Raw genomic sequence first — 16,691 nt, 5'->3', positions numbered from 1 at the left:
TTAAATAGCAAAGTATTTTTGTTCGTTTTAAGCTTGATTTGCAATTTCAAATTAAGCTTTACTCGTTTTAAGATTTTAGTTTCTGGTCGTTTTGAGTTTGAGTTTTACGTAATTTTATCTTTACTTTTCTCTGAAAAACTTTTATTTTCGGAATTTATTCTTTAAAACTTAATTTCTGTTTGCACAGGCCAGCACCGCGTAAAAATTAATTTCTGTTCGCACAGGCTAGCACCACATAAATGGAGATACCTTGGACGACACATCCTCCGCATGCCACATCACAGACTTACAAAAATGGTCCTCCACTGGCAACCGGAAGGCACCCGCCGCCGAGGAAGACCAAAGAACACGATCCGTAGGACATATGAACGTGACTGAAGAGCCCTCTAAACGAGTCTCATACCAGAGTGGGACGACATATGTGCAGCGGCTCACATGAGGGAAGATTGGAGGCTACTCACCGACGTCCCGTGTGCCTCCGGAGGCACTGGAGGAACGAAGGTCTAAGATAGGTCGGTTTTGATTGCCAAATTTTCAAGTTTTCAAAATTCCCTATTTCAAAATAATTTTTTATTTTAAACTTAAACTGCATATGTCTGGAAGCAGTCTTGATAAGAACTGGCCAAGTGTCTGTTTCCAGGATTTTCGGAATAAAGTATCGTTAATAAGTTTTATTTTGGGGAGGAGGGGTCGGGCCTTTGAGGGAGGGCCAGGGGTCAGCTCCCATGGTTTTTGAAACAAAATACTGTTAATAAGTTTTTTTTTTGGGTGGGGGAGAGGTAAGGCCTTGAACGGAAGGTCAGGGGTCGGCTCCCATGATCTTTGAATTAAAATACCGTTGATAAGTTGTTTTTTGAGCGGGAGGGGGGGAGGGCTTATGGAGAGATACAAGGTGTCAGCTCCCATGATTTTTGGAGTACAGAATTGTCAGCAATCTTTTTTTTTCGGGGGGGGGGGGATCGGGCCATGGAGAGAGGGCCAGGGGTCAGCTCCCATATTTTTGGAGTAAAATATCGCTTATAGTTTTTTTTTTGGGGGGGGGGGGTGTCATACTATGGAGGGAGGACCAGGGGTTAGCTCCCATGATTTATCATCTATAATACTTTTCAAGGGGAGATGAATCGGGCCATGGAGGGCCAAAGCTCAGCTCCCATAATTTTTGGAATAATATTTGATTAATAATTTGTATTTTTTTTTGGGGGGGGGATCGGGCCATGGAGGGCCAGGGGTGAGTTTCCATAACTTTTGGAATAAAATATCGTCTATAATTTGTTTTCTTTGAGGGTGGGGGGGGGGTGGGGGTAGGGCTGTGAAGGGAGGGCCAGGGTTCAGTTCCAATTGCTTTTGGAATAATGAATTGCTAGTAATTTTTCCCGGAAGAGGGGAGGGGTGGTAGGGCAGGCCATGGAGGGTGAGCCAGGCGGTCAGCTCCCTTATTTTTGGAATAAAACATCGTTAATAAGTTTTTTTTGGTGGGAGGGGGAGGAAGGGGTCGGGCCGTAAAGGGAAAGCCACGAGTCAGCTCCCTTAATTTTTAGAATAAAAAACCATTAATAAGTTTTTTTTGGATGGGAGGATTTGGGCCATTAAAGAAAGGTCAGGGATCAGCTCCCATGATTTTTGGAATAAAAAATCGTTGATAAGTTACTTTTTGGAGTGGCGGGGGGAGGAGTTTATGGAGGGAAGACCAGGGGTCAGCTCCCATGATTTTTGGAGTAAAGAATCGTTAATAAGTGTTTTGGGGAATATCAGGCCATGGAGGGAGGACCAGGAGCCAGCTTCGATATCTTTAAAATAAAGCATAGTTGATAAGTTTTTTTTCGTGAAGGGAGTACCAGGGGTTAGTTCCCATGATTTATCACTGATAAGTTTTTTTGAAGGGGAGGGGGATCGGGCCATGGAGGGCCAGGAGCAGCTTTCATAAGTTTCGAAAAAATATATCGTTTATAAGTTGTTTTTTCGAGAGGGGAAGGATTGAGCTAAAGAGGGCCAGGGTTGAGTTCCCATAATTTTTGGAACAAAATATAGTCAATATTTTTCTTTTTGAAGGAGGGTCAAACTATACAGGGAGGACCAAGGGTCAGTTCCTATGATTTTTGGATTAATGAAACGTTAATATTTTTTTGCGGGTGGGTGGGGGGGAGTTTTAGTCCATGGAGGAAGGGCCAGGGAGTCAGCTCCTTTGTTTTGAAATAAAAAATAGTTCATAAGCTTTTATTTTTTGGAGGATGTTGGGCCATGGAAGGAGGACTAAGAGTTAGCTCCCATGATTAATTATTGATAGGTTATGTCTGTGGGGGGGGGGGGGCATATTTGGCTAGGGAGGGCAGGGGTCACCTTCCATAAGTTTTGGAATAAAATATCATTGATACGTTTTTTTTAGTGGGACTTGGGTTCTGGCTTACCTGAGTTCGGGCTATATATATATATATATATATATATATATATATATATATATATATATATATATATATATATATATATATATATATATATATATATATATATATATATATATATATATATATATATATATATATATATATATATATATATATATATATATATATATATATATATATATATATATATATATATATATATTATCTCTTAGAAATGGGAAAATATATTTGAATTTACACTGGCTGAGGTGGGCGAAGAAAGCAACCAAATAACAAATTTTTCTTTTATATTTGGGGCGATCAGCAAAATGCATGAGCCTTGGCGTACCTGTATTAGGAGACTTACCGGTTCACCATTAATGTACCACGTAAGATTAGCTGCCGGTAAGGAATCTTTTGATGTGCAGTTTACTTCTACAATATCTCCAATGGAATACCTCAACTGGCCTCCAGTGATAATTGGATCTCCTGATGGTATCTCTGGAAATACAAACAAAGAATAGAAATAAGAAAAACAATTCCTGAGAGAATTCCTGAATAGTTCCTGAACAATTCCTAGATATGTTTGGTAAGGTGGCTGCAGCGGTTGAGTGTGAGAGGTAATGCAGCTTACATACTCCAGAGTTTTATTTATATTTATTTTTAGTAGTCACTAATTATGACAATAATCAAATCACCAGGCCACTTGGCATGGAAGGAGGGGTCATAAAAAACTTTAAAGAGATAATTTGAACAGATATTGCAAGTTTTAGCACCCTTCCTGAAGGTTGAAAGTGATTGGAAGGCATCCAGATCCCACCCGTTTTAGACTTAACACCCTACTCATCCCCGAATTTTTTCAGCTCGTTGCTTACAGTAAATACTTTAGTCCAAGTCGGAGTCAGGTTCCGGCTATAACGATGCAAAACTTTGCTCGATCACGTATATTTACAAAATCAAAAAATACAACAAAATTTTGAAACAGATCAGTAAATACTCAAGGCAAAAAGGATAACCGTCGTGGTTTCATATTCGCGAAGTCGTTAACAAGCTTGTCGAAATCCAAGTTTTTGACTAAATCCTTCTCTGCAAAGATCAAAGCAGGTGACTGAGACAATCGTCTCCTTTGGTCGAGCGCAGATAGTTCTTCTCTATTTCCAGCCCAGAAAACAAGCGTTCACTACTGGCTGTCGTGACAGGAAGTGTGGCAGCAATATGAAGAACTTTGACAATTTCTGAATAGGCCACTGGAAGGGTCTGGATATTATCGATGACGTCAATGAAGTTGTTTGGCTTTTCCTCCTCCTCGAGCAAAAACCACTTGGCAATACCAGCTTGGGCCTCAAGAAGAATCTGGTCAATGTCCATTTCAGAATAAAGTTCAGAGAATTGCTTGAGGAGCCCTGCAGCCATGAACTTGGTAGAGCTGGGTCCAGAGCTAGAGCTGGGGTCCATAGCTTCGAGTGCACTGAGCACTGGAAGGTTATCTGTAAACCGTCTGTCGAATTCCGCGTCATAAAGAAAGATTTAAAGGAAATGGGAACTTCTTGGGATGTGTAAAGAGGGGGGCTTTGAATAGATTGGGATGGAGGAGGAGTCTGCGCAGCTGTGTTGATCTCAGGCGGCTTGGTGCTGCGGTGAGTTGTTAGTAGTAATCAGTGGAACAACCTGATCGAAAATATCGAGTAATCAAATCGCCCAGTACTAATTGATTCTGGTCTGGGAAATAGAATGCCCTAATAAATTACTACATTTTTACCTCAGCTTCTGTCTCTTTATTTCTGTAATTAAATTGGATTCATCAGATCCAGTACTATTTTCATAAATCAATTTTCGACGTTTATAATATGCCTAGACTGCTCATCAAATTCTAACAATGTACTCTTATAGCGAAATATTTAAATAGGGGAATAAACTAAATTTATGAGTTAATGTTATGGTTAACCAGTTAGGTTAAACAAAGTAGCCAAACTGAAATTTTTCCATTAACAAAATTGTTAGAGCAAAATTTCAATTAAAGATTTATAATTAGTTAGAATTTATTGTGAAAAATATTACTCACAATTAAAAATCCTCAAAAAACAAAATGTCAAGCCTAAACTAGGCTTTGAAACTCAAAATGTATTTCAAATTAAATTAAACAGCAACACTTGCTTTAAAACTTAGAGAAATATCCAAGTGAAAGCAAAGAGTAACACTGTAACTTTGAAACGAACAAAATTTATTTCTAAATGAGAGAGGCAACCTTTTTATTCTTTTGTTTTAAGTCATGGGATGTGCTTATTCAATTGTGCTAATTCAATTCCCTATTCCTGTTGATCCATCCCATAATTGTAAATTTTACAATGCTTGTATTCTCGTGGGATGCGACCGAAAATCTCGGCAAAATCTGTGGCTAGAATATGTGATACAACAAGGCTCATAAATGAAACCACAATCGAAAATCAAACAATATCATAATTACCACAACTTCACACAAAATACAATGATCATAGATAGATAGATAGATTTATTTTCCATATACCAGTAAAATAATTACATAACAATCTACAAATCCCCACAAAGGCTGCATGGCCTACAGGAGGGGGATTATGAAAAGATTAAATAAACATTAAACATTTAAACGCTTAAGATTTAAACAATATAAACATAACATTAATATTTAAACATATAAACATAAGTATTTGAACTTTTAATATGTAAAGCATTTGCTTAATAAAACGAAAAAAAAGGAGAATTCACTAAATAAGCTTTATCAAACTACAGTGAATCACAACATCTATAAAAAAAGGAGAGTTCACTAAATAAGCTTTATCAAACTACATTGAATCACAGCATCTAAAAAAAAAAAAAAAAAAAAAAAAAAAAAAAAAAAAAAAAAGTCATAATTGACCGAATTGAACTACTCTTGTCTACTATTGTTTGTAAGTAGGAGGGAAATCAAAAAGTTCAGAATTGTAAGTAACTGACGCTGTGTGTGCATACAAAATGAATTTGGATTTACACATTTAGACTGTTTGACAGTTGCAACTCTGTCCGGGTGTCTGCGGTACCTTTTTCCACGAGGGGAGTGGTTATTCACCCTAGCCATTTCATCGTGGTGGTCCTGTCAAGCCCCACCCCACCTTTATGGCAAAATTTGGCACTGTCAAGAGAGAAAAGCAGACGGCTGGTCGGCTCCTCCTCTTTACAGATGTACTTTTTTGCACTGGTCCTCTGTTTTTAATCTTAATCTGGCCAAAAATAAGACAAGGATAAGGGATAAGCTTGCGAAGTTTGACTAACATTTAGGAGATAAGGAGACAAACATTTGAATTGAATGTTTTAAATTTTTGTTGACCTGAAAAGGCATAATGATTTGAACATATTAATTAAGCCAGGTGAAGAGGGGGGGGTTAGTCTTACGGAAAAGAATTCTTCCCCTTACCAGAAAAAAAAACTCTAAAAGAGAAAACCTCATAGCGAAATTTTGACAAGAGATGGTCAATTTTCCCTCTAGTTGACAAGTTGTTTTTCCTCTCTCTGAAATCTGCAAGCTTTGCTAAAACTAAAGCTTTTAGTGACAAAAACAAAATATTAGGAATCAATCAAATATATTATTTGATAGTCGAATCAAGCAAGAGTTAGCACTCCAATTCGTAGAGTTGATACAAAGCACAGACAAAAAGTAAACGATTTGTTTTGTATATGATACGTTATATTACGTACGTTTTGTCTGTGCAACAGAGTAGAAACTTCAAGTTTAACTCGGATGGCTCTGAATACAATCGACAAAAGTATCTTGCGAGCAAAACCCTTTTTGGCTGCACTAATTTATTCAAGGTTGGATAAAAATCATTTAGGAAGATTTTAAATTGAGAAAATTGAAATACAAGTTCTGACCAAATTTTTTATGTAAGTGAGGGAATAAGTTACCATCTAAAAAATAGGAGTATTCATCGAATCAATGCAGGGAGAAGACTTTTGGAAGTAATTGTTTTTATATTCAGTCGTTCCAATTCTCTGTCAAGTAGGATAGATAGCAACCTTAATTGCAATAATTTTACTGATATCAAAATATTAAGGAATCGATGTAGGGTGCATTTCTACTGCAAGCTGTGCCTTTCTCCGGAGGCGCCATTTCAACCAAACCTTAGAGTGGGCAAGCAATCGACATGGGCCCCAAAGCAGGCTTGTATAAAAAAAAATTGCCTCTAGCTTTAGCCGGAAAAACCTGCCTTCCGTGGGAGTTACCGTACAAATTAAGGAAGTAGGTTTGGAAAAGGCCAGATGTCTGAAGAAAGCGGAAACGTTATGTACGATGTTAAAAAAACAGCCGTTTGGGAATCTTCCACTTTTCCGAACCTATAACTTCACGAAAGCCGAACCTCTGTAAAATCTCACGCTTTGACTAAAGTATATTCTGTAGCCGAATTCTTCAGCTCGCTGCTTACAGTAAATACTTTAGCCCAAAACACAACATTTTTAAACAGATCAGTGAACACTCAAGGCAACAAGGGGAACCGTCGTGGTTTTATCTTCGCAAAATCGTCAACAAGCTCGTCGAAATCCAAGTTTTTGGCCAAATCCTTCTCTGCGAAGATCAAAAGCAGGTGACTAAGACAATCGTCTCCTGTGGTCGAGCGCAGATAGTTCTTCACTATTTCCAGCACAAAAAAACAAGCGTTCATTGCTGGCTGTCGTGACAGGAAGTGTGGCAGCAATAAGTAGAACTTTGATAATTTCTGAATAGGCTACTGGAAGTGTCTGGATATTATCGATGAGGTCCATAAAGTTCTTTGGCTTTACCTCATCCTCGAGCAAAAACCGCTTGGCAATACCAGCTTGGGCCTAAAGAAGAATCTGGTCATTGTCCATTTCAGAATAAAGTTTCGTCGAAGTACCTAAGAAGAATGGCGAGCTGTTCTTTCTTCGAATTATCTTTTGTCTCGTCGACAAGAACAGCGAAGTATTTGGCACGCTTTACTTCTTGCACTATTGTACACTGAAGCCTTGATCTGATCACTGAAATTAGATCGTTCTGGTATTCGTGGGACGTATAGTGGCCGTATCGTCCTTGTAGCTTGTTAAAAAGCGTGGGAGAATACTCGGCGAGAAGATTGCAAGTTTCGACGAAATATCCTTATTTTGCCGAAGATTCGGTCTCATCGTGGCTACAAAAGGCTGTACCCAGTCGCCCCAGTAGGACCGTTACTTTCAGTAAGGCCTCTAAGTGTTCCCTTTTTTCATTCATCTCCTTATTCCTGTCCGTTGACAAAAAAGATGCGATGGGTTGCATCTCCTTGGATTGTAGAGCTTTGAACTTTGTCCACGAAACTGCACTGTCATCCATGCCAACCAAAGCTGCTACGGTACCCAGCGAAGGTTTCAGCAAACGACAAGCTAAGACGGTCATTTAAAATTTCGTATTTTGGAAAGCATCCTTGTTTTTTATTTCTGCTGCAGACACTTTGGCGGAACTTCAACCCTTCGCGGACAGAGATACGGGGCAAGGCCTTTCATCGAGACCGGCATTAGAAGATTGAAGGACATCTCAAGCGTTCTAGAAGAACATGCGAAAAGTGACCGCCACAGGGACTGATTTTTCTGGGGGACAGAAGTTACCTCCCAAAAAGGGCTTCTTTTTTTTACAAAATATACAGGAACAAAATTACAATTAGCAATTAGTCAAAATTTTTAAACTGCTACATGTATATGTAGATTAACTTGGATAATAGTGAGATTAAATATGATAACTCCATTAGTGCAACTGGGTCGTGCAAGGGTTGAAGTGACAGATCAGTTTCTGACCAAGCTAATTAAATAGCTAACTTGCGGATATAAATATCAGTTTAAATGAATGAGTTTGTTTAAAACCCTAAAACCATCCATACATAACCCAGGTATTATTCGCCCAGTTCGCCAGTTTACTATCTACTATCCAGGGTTGCCACCCCTAGTGATTTATCACTAGTTCTATTGATTTTTATTGTTGCCTAGTGATTTTTCTCTCTCTAGTGATTATAGTGATTTTGGTTCTAAAACTAGTGATTTTTCTCAAATCTAGTGATTTTTCACCTTATAGCGTGTAGATTCATGGGTTATTCACTACGGTTCCTAATATATTACAGTTTTTCGCGAACGATTCAAATTTGCACTAAAATACATACTCTCATAATTTTTTAGGTTGTTTGGGTGTTTAAAGTCAACTTTCCAAGGTCCCAAGTATCTCGACTTTTCCGTTTTTACAAAGCAATACATTGTTTTTTTCAGTCCTCCTTCGACCTTTTCCAAAAGGACATGTACTCGAACTTTTTCACTCTGGAACTCTTTGTTGAGGCTGTTCACTATTGGTAAAATGTGTCCAAGGAACAAATAATGTAACCGCACTGTATTGTTCTTTAGAGCAGCATATAGAGCATGAGCGGATGGTACACTCTCAGCCAGCATGGACTGAAAATATAAGATTAAAGCTTCCCACTGCTCGAGCAAACGTTCAGTTATGTTTTTCATTGCCAGCCAATGTGTTTTACTGGGATACAGAAGGCAGTGCTCAGAAAAAGTAACAAACCTTTGACACTCCGCAAACTCTTGCTTTCTTTTTGGAGTATAAGCAATGTAATTATATATATATCATGGCTGAACTGGACAATTGACTGATCTAAATTTTCCAGTGCAGCCGCTGAAAACAATGCAAAAGAGTGACGAATACACCCAAAAGTTGAAAGCCAAGGAAGGTCTGGTTTCAAAAGTGTAGCTAGACCATTCTTTGATCCAACGTGAGATGGGGGCTAGTAGCCCTCAGATTTCTTTGGTCAAATAAAAGGGATACTATAAATTTTGGTTTGCGTTAAATGAGCCCTCTCCCGATGTTCTGGGACTGTTTGTTCTATACGATCAACCCTGGGAAAAAAAAATGACACGCATCCGTGATTTTTTGCAAAAAAAACAACAAATTAAAAAATTTTGCAGACAGGAGCTTGAAACCTGTACAGTAGGGTTCTCTGTTACGCTGTTTTTCATGGTGTGATTTTATTAAAAATTATTGTACTTTCAGGGGTGACTGCTTCCTCTTAAGAATATCAGTCAAATTTTTGTAGGTTCATAGATTTTTATGGGTAGCACTAAGCTTAATGTATCTTATATATTTGGAATCAGCATAATAATCCGATGATATATCGATTGATATCAAAATTCTGTTTTTTAGAGTTTCGGTTACTATGCCTCCAGCTATTTGATATGCTAGCACATTAATCAATAAACTTAACGAATATGGCAGTATTTGCAATAATTATGTCTTAAAGTTACAAAAGAGATAATTTGAGGAATTACTGGAATTTCAGTTGCATATTATAAATAGAAAATAAAAACCATCAAACGACTCTTGGGTTAGATATCCCCCCCCCATTTTTACTCCTAACCGCGTTCAATCATCAAACTACAATCAATTTAACCTATCTAGTTATGTTACAAATCTTATTACAAAAAGCACTGGGTCCTATTTTCTTTTTATAATAATTTCCTTTTTCATTCAGATAATTATATTTAATGTATACCTACCTTCTTATTTTTCCATGACTACATTTCTGTTCTATCTGTAGATGTAGAGGGTGTGTTCACATCCACTATCAACTCCACTTTCAAAGGTTTTAACAAATGAAAATCTAATTTTGAACTGATAGATTATAGAGAGTAAAAAATCATAAATTTGAAGACAAAAATTCGACCTGAGCAAATGTTTTGCAATTTTCAGATTAAACAAGTTCGCGAATCATCTTGCTGATAGCGCTGTGAGGTCTACCTGTCTAAATCTGATATGAACGTATGGTGAGAAATCGGAAGTTTCAGAGGCGGTATTTTTGCATAAATGCTAATCTGGAATATATTAGGAACCGTAGTGAATAACCATTTTGCGTTTTTTTTATTAATTATTTCTTGTATGGTTCATTTGATTGAATCATGAATCTACGCGCTATAAGGTGAAAATCATTAGATTTGAGAAAAATCACTAGTTTTAGAACAAAAATCACTATAATTACTAGAGAGAGAAAATTCACTAGGCAACAATAAAAATCACTAGAACTAGTGATACATCACTAGGGGTGGCAACCCTAGATAGTAGATAGTAAACTGGCGAACTGGGCGAATAATACATGGGTTATATATGGATGGTTCTCGGGTTTTAAACAAATTCATTCATTTAAACTGATATTTATATCCGCAAGTTAGCTGTTTAATTAGCTTGGTCAGAAACTGATCTGTCACTTCAACCCTTGCACAACCCAGTTGCACTAATGGAGTTATCATATTTAATCTCACTATTATCCAAGTTAATGTACATATACATGTAGCAGTTTCAAAATTTTGACTAATTGCTAATTGTAATTTTGTTCCTGTATATTTTGTAAAAAAAAAGCCCTTTTTGGGAGGTAACTTCTGCCCCCCAGAAAAATTAGGGTGGGCAATGCCCCCCCCAATGGCGCCCCTGCCTGTCTGTCAAAGAAGTATTTCTACCATATCTCAGGAAGGACTAAGCGTATAAATTTGAAACTTTCAGGGTACTTTGAAGAGGATGTTAATCTAAAACAAAAGATATTATATGTACCTATTTTGTCAAAAGGGGATACAAAATATCTCGGGAACAGCTAAGGACATAAATTTAATAATCTGGACACCGGAGCACGCAAGAACTGTCAAAAAGTGACGCTGGGTAGGAACACAGTTCGTATTGAAAATACTCAGATTCCGTGTGATTGATCCTCTCTGCTGGCATGATGAATCTCTGAAAAAGGAGAGTGGGGTCCAGTCTTTTGCAATCTCCACCTCGATTTTGCTTTGTAGTAATTTGAACTGCCTGTTGTCTTCTTTGAAACACAAAATCAGTGATCAGCTTTCTAGACACCGAGTCAATGATTTTTAGGCCTAAATCACATAATGATGATTATAAAACTTTTTTCTGGTACATTGTACATCAAATTTGCTTTCATTTTAGGAATCAGCTCTTCATTTTACATCGGGACGGTACTTAATATACAGAAAAACAAACATTTACCGACAGTTGATTTTTTTCTTATAAAAAACTGAAATAACTGAGAGGAAAAGCAAAAAAAAAAAAAAAAAAGTTTTGCGTCGACCTAGAATGTGCAAATTTAGATATGTTGTTAAGCTTTTTTTTTCTCTACATGGGATAAAAATCATTTTTGTTGCAATTTGTTGACGGTCGACCCATATTTTTGGCTAGTTTACTAATAGACGTTCAGTGAATTCTATTTGAGAGAAATGGGGTAACTGGGTATTTTCTACTAATTCGCAACACCTGGCAGAAACCAAATTAAATTCAAAAATCATAATATCCTACTACGTAACTTGATAATTCTTTCCTTTGAAACGAACCGTTTGATCCACGCAGTGATTCACCTGACTCTCTATTTTTGAGGCGTCATTAACTGAATTTTATTTAATTACATAGAAGACTGAAAAGTATTTCAACTTTATCTAATTTCTCTTATTATTGTAAACCAAACTATTCTTTGTAGCAAATTGTAAATAAGGAGCGACTCGATACAAAAGTAACCAAAGATCTAAAAATGAATTTTGATAGTAATGGACACATCAAAAGAGATGGCTTTTTATACTAATTCCAAATATATAAAAATTGCTAAGTTTAATGCTACCACTTATAAGCTACGAGCCTGAAAAATTTTTCTTGATTTTTCAAAAAGGGGGACCATCCCCATCGTCAAGGAATTTTAATGTAAATCTCCTTCCTTCACTTTACCGGACCATTGCTCTTTACGATGAAGCATAATTTTTTTTGTATCACAATTCTTTAAGAAACACTGCTCAAAGACAAGGGCTGTTGAATTTGAACGATAAGTTTTTCTTTAAAGAACTTCAAGATCTTAGCGTAAGGAGTGAGAGTTGAGAAAGGGGCATCCCCTTTCATGTACGAAATAATTTTAGCTTGTTTTAAGTTTTAATGGTGCTCCTAAATTTCAGGTGAAAAACTTTTTTTTTAATCTTGTAAATAATAAATTGACTATCTTATTGTACATTTGAATTTTCATAGTAGTTATTATAAAATTACAATGTGCCTTAGGCTCGATTTGAAATTAAAGTAAAAAAAAACAAATTTTTTAACTGAAAGTAAGGAGCGACACTAAAACTTAAAACAAACAGAAATTATTCCATATATGAAAGGGGCTGTCCCCTACTCAACGCCTCGCTCTTTACGCTAAAGTTTTTTATTGTTAAAAAAAAAAATAGAGTTGTGAGAAAGAGTCAAACTTGAGGAGGGGACAGCCCCTTTCATATACGGAATAATTTCTGTTCGCTTTAAGTTTTAATATCGCTCCTTACTTTCAGTTAAAAAAAAACTTATTTTTTTTATTTAATTTTTGAACGTTTTTGAATTAATACTGCTTTTGAATTTGGCTCACCGTCCATGAATAATTAAAACAAAATGTTCTCGAAAGTTGTTCAATTTTCGAAAGTTGTTTAATTTTATTTACGAATTTTTTTATTAGTAATAAATATACGTAACTTACGAATACGTTAGAACGAAATTCTTTATTAATTTTTTTTAATACGTATATTAGGGGGTTCGCTTCCTTGTCAATACCTCGCTCTTTACGCTAAAGTTCAAATTTTGTTCCAATTCTGTAAAAAAACCTTAATCACAAAGGCCGTTAATTAGAATAAATAGCTCTTATGAAAGTACTAACAAATCTTTGGCTCGTTCTAAGTTTTGATGTTGCTCCTTACTTTCAGTTGAAAAACTTGTTTTTTTTATTTAATTTCTGATCGTTTTTTTTTTAATAATGCTGGGAAATCTGGCGCCCCTTAATAGAAATATCCCTTTCCCCATGACAACTTCCTCCGTGGAAAGATCCTCCCACATGAACCACGACCCCCCCCCCCACTACCAGAAAAAATCCCCCCTGAAGTCTGATCACATGCATCCCATTCTGGAAGGCTTGATAAACGGCAGGATGGGTTTCTTGGATCTTGACCATTCACTGAAAGTAAAGCTGGCAGGAATTTGTGTAATTATTGTGCCCAGATACCGCCAGATAAGGTAGCATGTCAGAGATGGATTTTAAGTGGAGATCCTATGACCCAGATCGTTCGGCTCTTAAGAAATTTCGCATGTACGGATACCATAAAGGAGCATTGGAACCACAGTTTCGAGGTTCTGTACTGGAGCAATTCCAGTCTCTTTCTATCAATGAATACCACTATTTTTTCCAGGGAAGGGTTTTCTTCTATATCCGTAACGGCCAGTTCTTTGTTCATAAGCTTTGTGTACAGGTTTCTGAGTTCCAATATTTCTTCATGCTGTAGAATTGATTCAGCAACACTGGAACTTTCTTCGAGAAAGACCTCGGAAAGCAGAATAGCAGGTAGCGCAGCGTCAACCAGAAAATGACCAGGAATTGCCTGGGGTAATGAAAGTTGTGCAGCTGCCTTCTGTGCACTAACTGGTCTTCTAAATGAGCCAACCATGATTTATCAGCCAACTTTTTTTTTTTTTACCAACAATCGACGAATTGGTGGACAATAAATGGTAAAAGAATTATGTCAAATGAAAATAAAAAAGTGCACATTGAGGAATATGAAAAGGGTTTTCTAGTAGACACTAAATCAGGTTAATTGGATTTTTAGCTCAGCTCATCATTTTATGTCAGAATAGTTGACTTCTGATAGTATGGTGAAAAAGAAGTCACAACAATGAGAAGGGTAAATCACATAATGATGATTATAAAACTTTTTTCTGGTACATTGTACATCAAATTTGCTTTCATTTTAGGAATCAGCTCTTCATTTTACATCGGGACGGTACTTAATATACAGAAAAACAAACATTTACCGACAGTTTATTTTTTTCTTAGAAAAAACCAAAATAATTGACAGGAAAATCAAAAAAAAAAAAGTTTTGCATATACCTAGAATGTGCGACTTTGGATATGTTGTTAAGCTTTTTTTTTTCTCTACATGGTATAAAAATTATTTATGTTGCAATTTGTTGACGGTCGACCCATATTTTTGGCTAGTTTACTAATAGACGTTCAGTGAATTCTATTTGAGAGAAATGGGGTAACTGGGTATTTTCTACTAATTCGCAACACCTGGCAGAAACCAAATTAAATTCAAAAATCATAATATCCTACTACGTAACTTGATAATTCTTTCCTTTGAAACGAACCGTTTGATCCACGCAGTGATCCACCTGACTCTCTATTTTTGAGGCGTCATTAACTGAATTTTATTTAATTACATAGAAGACTGAAAAGTATTTCAACTTTATCTAATTTCTCTGATTATTGTAAACCAAACTATTCTTTGTAGCAATTTGTAAATAAGGAGCGACTCGATACAAAAGTAACCAAAGATCTAAAAATGAATTTTGATAGTAATGGACACATCAAAAGAGATGGCTTTTTATACTAATTCCAAATATATAAAATTTGCTAAGTTTAATGCTACCGCTTATAAGCTACGAGCCTGAAAATTTTTTCTTGATTTTTCAAAAAGGGGGACCATCCCCATCGTCAAGGAATTTTAATGTAAATCTCCTTCCTTCACTTTACCGGACCATTGCTCTTTACGATGAAGCATAATTTTTTTGTATCACAATTCTTTAAGAAACACTGCTCAAAGACAAGGGCTGTTGAATTTGAACGATAAGTTTTTTTTTAAAGAACTTCAAGATCTTAGCGTAAGGAGTGAGAGTTGAGAAAGGGGCATCCCCTTTCATGTACGAAATAATTTTAGCTTGTTTTAAGTTTTAATGGTGCTCCTAAATTTCAGGTGAAAAACTTTTTTTTTTAATCTTGTAAATAATAAATTGACTATCTTATTGTACATTTGAATTTTCATAGTAGTTATTATAAAATTACAATGTGCCTTAGGCTCGATTTGAAATTAAAGTAAAAAAAAACAAATTTTTTAACTGAAAGTAAGGAGCGACACTAAAACTTAAAACAAACAGAAATTATTCCATATATGAAAGGGGCTGTCCCCTACTCAACGCCTCGCTCTTTACGCTAAAGTTTTTTATTGTTAAAAAAAAAAATAGAGTTGTGAGAAAGAGTCAAACTTGAGGAGGGGACAGCCCCTTTCATATACGGAATAATTTCTGTTCGCTTTAAGTTTTAATATCGCTCCTTACTTTCAGTTAAAAAAAAAATTATTTTTTTATTTAATTTTTGAACGTTTTTGAATTAATACTGCTTTTGAATTTGGCTCATCGTCCATGAATAATTAAAACAAAATGTTCTCGAAAGTTGTTTAATTTTATTTACGAATGTTTTTATTAGTAATAAATATACGCAACTTACGAATACGTTAGAACGAAATTCTTTATTAATTTTTTTTAATACGTATATTAGGGGGTTCGCTTCCTTGTCAATACCTCGCTCTTTACGCTAAAGTTCAAATTTTGTTCCAATTCTGTAAAAAAAAACCTTAATCACAAAGGCTGTTAATTATAATAAATAGCTCTTATGAAAGTACTAACAAATCTTTGGCTCGTTCTAAGTTTTGATGTTGCTCCTTACTTTCAGTTGAAAAACTTGTTTTTTTTATTTAATTTCTGATCGTTTTTTTTTTAATAATGCTGGGAAATCTGGCGCCCCTTCATAGAAATATCCCTTTCCCCATGACAACTTCCTCCGTGGAAAGATCCTCCCACATGAACCACGACCCCCCCCCCACTACCAGAAAAAATCCCCCCTGAAAACTTCTGTATACTTACCAATAACCAATACTATAGGTAAACATTGGGTAAAGTTCATAACTTTCAGCCCTCCCCCCGGGGACATTGAGGGATAAAGTCATCCTAAAAGACATAGTTACTATATTTTTGACCGTGCTGAACAAAATCGCTATCTCAAAATTTTGATCGGGTCACTTTGGGAAAATTGAGCGTGGGAAGGCGCCTAGTTACCCACCATTTTTTTTGCCGCTTATAAAAGGCATTAGAGCTTTTAATTTCCGTTCGAATGAGCCCTCCCACGATATTTTAGGACCACTGGGTCGATACGATCACCTCTGGGAAAAAAACAACAACAAAACACAAAAAACAAAAAAAAAATTAACACACATCCGTGATCTTTCTTTTGACAAAAAAAAATTACAAAATTCCACATTTTTCCAGATAAGAACTTGAAACCTCTACAGCAGGGTTCTCTCATACGCTGAATCTGATGGTGTGATTTTCATTAAGGTTCTATAATTTTTAGGGGTGTTTTCGCTTTTTTCGAAAATCAGGAAAATATTCTCAGGCGAGTAACTTTTGATGGGTAGAAATAAACTTGATGAAACTTATAT

At 36.1% G+C, this 16,691-nt stretch overlaps 1 protein-coding gene across 1 annotated transcript in view; it reads right to left on the bottom strand.

Annotated features, from left to right (window-relative positions):
* The window catches only part of LOC148942604 (cell adhesion molecule 2-like), a 179,136-nt gene that overhangs the window by 5,199 nt on the left and 157,246 nt on the right, over positions 1 to 16,691 (bottom strand). The window contains exon 5 of the mRNA XM_089102314.1: positions 2,749 to 2,882. Within this exon, the coding sequence (XP_088958440.1) occupies positions 2,749 to 2,882 (134 nt within the window). The remainder of the gene's footprint in view (positions 1 to 2,748; positions 2,883 to 16,691) is intronic.

Source organism: Artemia sp. Qi Xiang Cuo, chromosome 16 (genome assembly GCF_049724085.1).
Source record: "Artemia sp. Qi Xiang Cuo chromosome 16, ASM4972408v1, whole genome shotgun sequence".
NCBI lineage: Eukaryota > Metazoa > Arthropoda > Branchiopoda > Anostraca > Artemiidae > Artemia > Artemia sp. Qi Xiang Cuo.
This window is presented reverse-complemented; position numbering and strand designations above follow the sequence as displayed.